The 3469-nt window shown below is 38.8% G+C and overlaps 1 protein-coding gene across 3 annotated transcripts; it reads left to right on the plus strand.

Annotated features, from left to right (window-relative positions):
* Positions 1 to 313: 313 nt before the first annotated feature.
* Positions 314 to 1983, plus strand: LOC135626194 (transcription factor bHLH75-like). 3 transcript variants are annotated; one of them, XM_065131326.1, is made up of 6 exons: positions 314 to 698; positions 768 to 875; positions 949 to 1014; positions 1085 to 1153; positions 1230 to 1307; positions 1665 to 1983. In XM_065131326.1, exons 1-6 carry the CDS (start codon positions 348 to 350, stop codon positions 1749 to 1751), a joined length of 759 nt encoding a protein of 252 aa, XP_064987398.1. In that variant the 5' UTR covers positions 314 to 347; the 3' UTR covers positions 1752 to 1983. The 3 variants fall into 3 exon arrangements, with proteins under 3 accessions (XP_064987398.1, XP_064987399.1, XP_064987400.1); XM_065131327.1 differs by having other exon boundaries at positions 318 to 698; positions 774 to 875; XM_065131328.1 differs by having other exon boundaries at positions 318 to 698; positions 1259 to 1307; positions 1665 to 1752.
* The last annotated feature ends 1486 nt before the right edge of the window (positions 1984 to 3469 follow it).

Here is a 3469-nt window from a genome sequence, read left to right on the forward strand (position 1 = left end):
AAACCAGATATTATTATGATCATTTCGAGTTGAGATTTCCAGTGACAGACGACCTGACATTAGCTTCTGGCCATCTACTTGCTGCAGGTAATACACATCTCACCCATCACTATCCTGCAACCATTTATAATTGTCGCCAATATAGAGAATTTTCTTTGCACGAATCCAATTGTTGTGGATATACTTGGAGAGAAGGACCCACACGATTACTAGCCACCCAAGCTGGAAGCGCCACGTACCCTTCGGAGAACCACACGAGGCGACCTTTAAATGGCCGCCCTTGCTCCCCACCATTTCTTCCCACCGTCTTTTTAGGTTCCACTGTAGTGATCCTCCGTTCCGCAGCGATGGCAGAGTTTGCTCAGGGACTCGACTGCCTCTTGCCATCCTTTCTTTCCATGGATGCCGACCCGAGCTTGGAGCTGATGAGCCAGCTCGCGGAGCTAAATGGCTCCGCAATGGAGAACCCAAGCATGGGAGTGATGGGTTACTCCAGCGATCACCATTTCTCGTTGCTGCCATTTACTGATGACTTGTTCAGCTTCTTGTCAATTCCAGAGCCGGAGCAGCGTTCTGGAGACAGGAAAAGGAAGACGATGGCGGCACCTCATACAAGTTCCGGGAGCCATTCCGAGCTCTTCTCAGAGGATGGAACGGCAGAAGCTAAAACTAAGAAGAAGAAGAAGAAGAAGAAGAATGTATGCACGGTTGCACTTTTCTGTACTCAATAGTTAAGACGAGGAAGGTTTTGAAGGTGATGTCTTCAGTTTCAGGGAGGAAAGAGCAATTCAAAGCAGGTGGAGAAGCCAGAGGAGGTGGTTCATGTGAGGGCAAGAAGAGGCGAGGCCACTGACAGCCACAGCCTAGCTGAGAGGGTAGGCATACATATCCTTCTCCCTCAGTAGAATAAATTTATATAGTGATACAACTACATCCATATGACTACAGGAGAGAAGGAAGAAGATCAATGAAAGAATGAGACGATTACAGAACCAAATTCCTGGATGTCACAAGGTAATAGCTTAAAGTTCTGCTAGCTAATCTTCCCTTCAATTTCTTAAGCTAATTAACCATGCACTTGCAGACAATGGGCATGGCTCGGATGCTGGATCAAACTATTAGCTACGTGCGATCACTGCAGAACCAAGTTGAGGCAAGAAATTTGTCAAAGATATAGAACTTTGTTGTGCTCCTCAAATCTAATTGTCTTACTTTCGGTGCTGATACAGTTTCTTTCCATGGAACTTTCGGCCGCCAGTTACTTATCTGACTTCGGATTGGGCGTGGATGCCATTGCAACAGCACAGGTGATTCTTACAAACAAAGCTTAAAATGTTAGCAGCACGGACGAAACCAATAGCAGAGTCAAAAGACTGCTCTGCTTCAGGCAAGAACACTATCTAGTTTGGACGGTGGGAGGACAAGATGAAGTCCAGCTGCCTCTCAGACTCAGATGGACCAACTAGAATTGAATGCTTAGAAATGGACTTACCAGTGTGTGGAGTATGCTTGACTCCACTATGATCTGTCACATTGGTAAATCTCAGAGAGATACAACACATTCTCTTGTGGCCTCAGAAAAAACCACATGGGAGATAGATAGGGCATGCATCGATAGACTTCAGTGATTGAAGATATCACGTTCTCTGCTTTCATGTTTGCAGGCAGAGAAAGCACACGAGGGAGGGGAGGCAGGGAGACTGCTGAGGAAGAGACATGGAGACTGCACCGGCTTCCACATGCCTTTCTGACCCAGCTTATGGCGATGACCACATACACTGCTTCGAATCCAGTGGAAGAAGTCTGCTCCCCGGAATCCATGCATGGCAATGAGCCATATGTGGTTTCCTTCCCACATGTGTTGTTCTTGTCACTTTGTCATGTACTCTTTCTTCTTTCTTTTGATATTTTTTTTATTGCTTTCCATCTTGTCATGTATTCAATGTCTCTTTGTGGGTTTTATATATCAAATATTCGACTCCATTGTTGTCTTCTCACAAAAAAGATGTTTCCTTGGACTATTTTATTGCCTAGTAAATGGCCAATTCCATGAGCAAATAGAGATAAGGAAAGGCCAAGAGATAATGAAACTTGCTACAGGAAGAGTATTATTATTTCAACTATTTGGGAACCGTTCTACGGATCCTTATAGCCATAAAAATTTACAAAAATAATTTTGTTAGTTAATTAATAGTATTTAAATTCTTATTTATTATTCATAGTAAAATTTTCTTAGGTCTTTCTCTATTTTCATAGGTTTTTTTTAGCATATATTCCTACAATCTTAAATAATTCTTCCAAACTATACATAGTTATTCACAATGAGAATGTGTGAGATTTTTATTTATATATTTATATTTATAAATGATAAATGATGAGACAAAATTCAATTTCAGAATCTCCTTATCTATCATCATTCAAAATTCCTACCTAAACTAAGCTGACATCTTTAACTAAATGTTAACTTTAATTGGTTAATAAATTAATTAATTTTCCCTTTTTGAGGACCTAAGGTCCAACTAGATAGGTGATTTACATGGCAAACTAAAAACACATAAATTAAAATAGCAATTTTCTATAGTTAAATGGCATATTGTTCAGCAAACAAAGCTACGGTTGCTTGGATCATCACAAGATATTATAATGTCTGATGTGTAATGAATGATATGTCAAAATGCTGTGTACATATGGATGCATGGTTTAAGTAACGACAAATAAGAAAAAGTATATAATTGTTGTACTGTCTCTATCTTGAGTTTCTTTATCTTTTGCAGTCAATATAAGATCAACTTCAGGTACTTCGAATGCTAGTGTTAGGGTATTTAACTTATTCTTCAAAGGAATATCATGAAACTTGTACATTTTCAAAAACCAAACATTTTGATTTATTCGGATTGAAATATTGAAGATTACTATATCACTAAATCAACGTTTCCATGATAAATATTGGACTTCTAAAACAAGCATATAAAACACTCACGGCCTGCACAAAATGGAATGGAATGGAATGTATCAAGAATAATAATACTAGTGCAATATACTTTAGGATGTTCTTTAGATCTCAACTTGGGTTGAGAGATGCTTTATCTCATGATTCCTCGCCGTATACTGCAGAAATTAATTTGTATTAGATTATATTCTTAACACTCCCTCCTCCACATACTTATGGAACACGAGAAATTAATCAAGAATTTTCTTTAATAATTATGGCCAATGGAAAATTTGAGCACAGAATCTTTTGCTAAAGAACAACGAACATTTCGATGGAAGATTTGAACACACAATCTTTCATCTCATCTCTGATATCATTTTAAATTTTTTATCACAATCATTTCACGATGATATTAAAGCTTAAGCCACTAACCACATCACGCATTTATATTCTTAAGAGTGAAGACCTTGTTCCAATTATTAATTTTTGAGTGTATTCCTCTCTCTCTCTCTCTCTCTCTCTCTCTCTCTCTCTCTC

This window comes from Musa acuminata, chromosome BXJ2-11 (genome assembly GCF_036884655.1).
Source record: "Musa acuminata AAA Group cultivar baxijiao chromosome BXJ2-11, Cavendish_Baxijiao_AAA, whole genome shotgun sequence".
Lineage (NCBI taxonomy): Eukaryota > Viridiplantae > Streptophyta > Magnoliopsida > Zingiberales > Musaceae > Musa > Musa acuminata.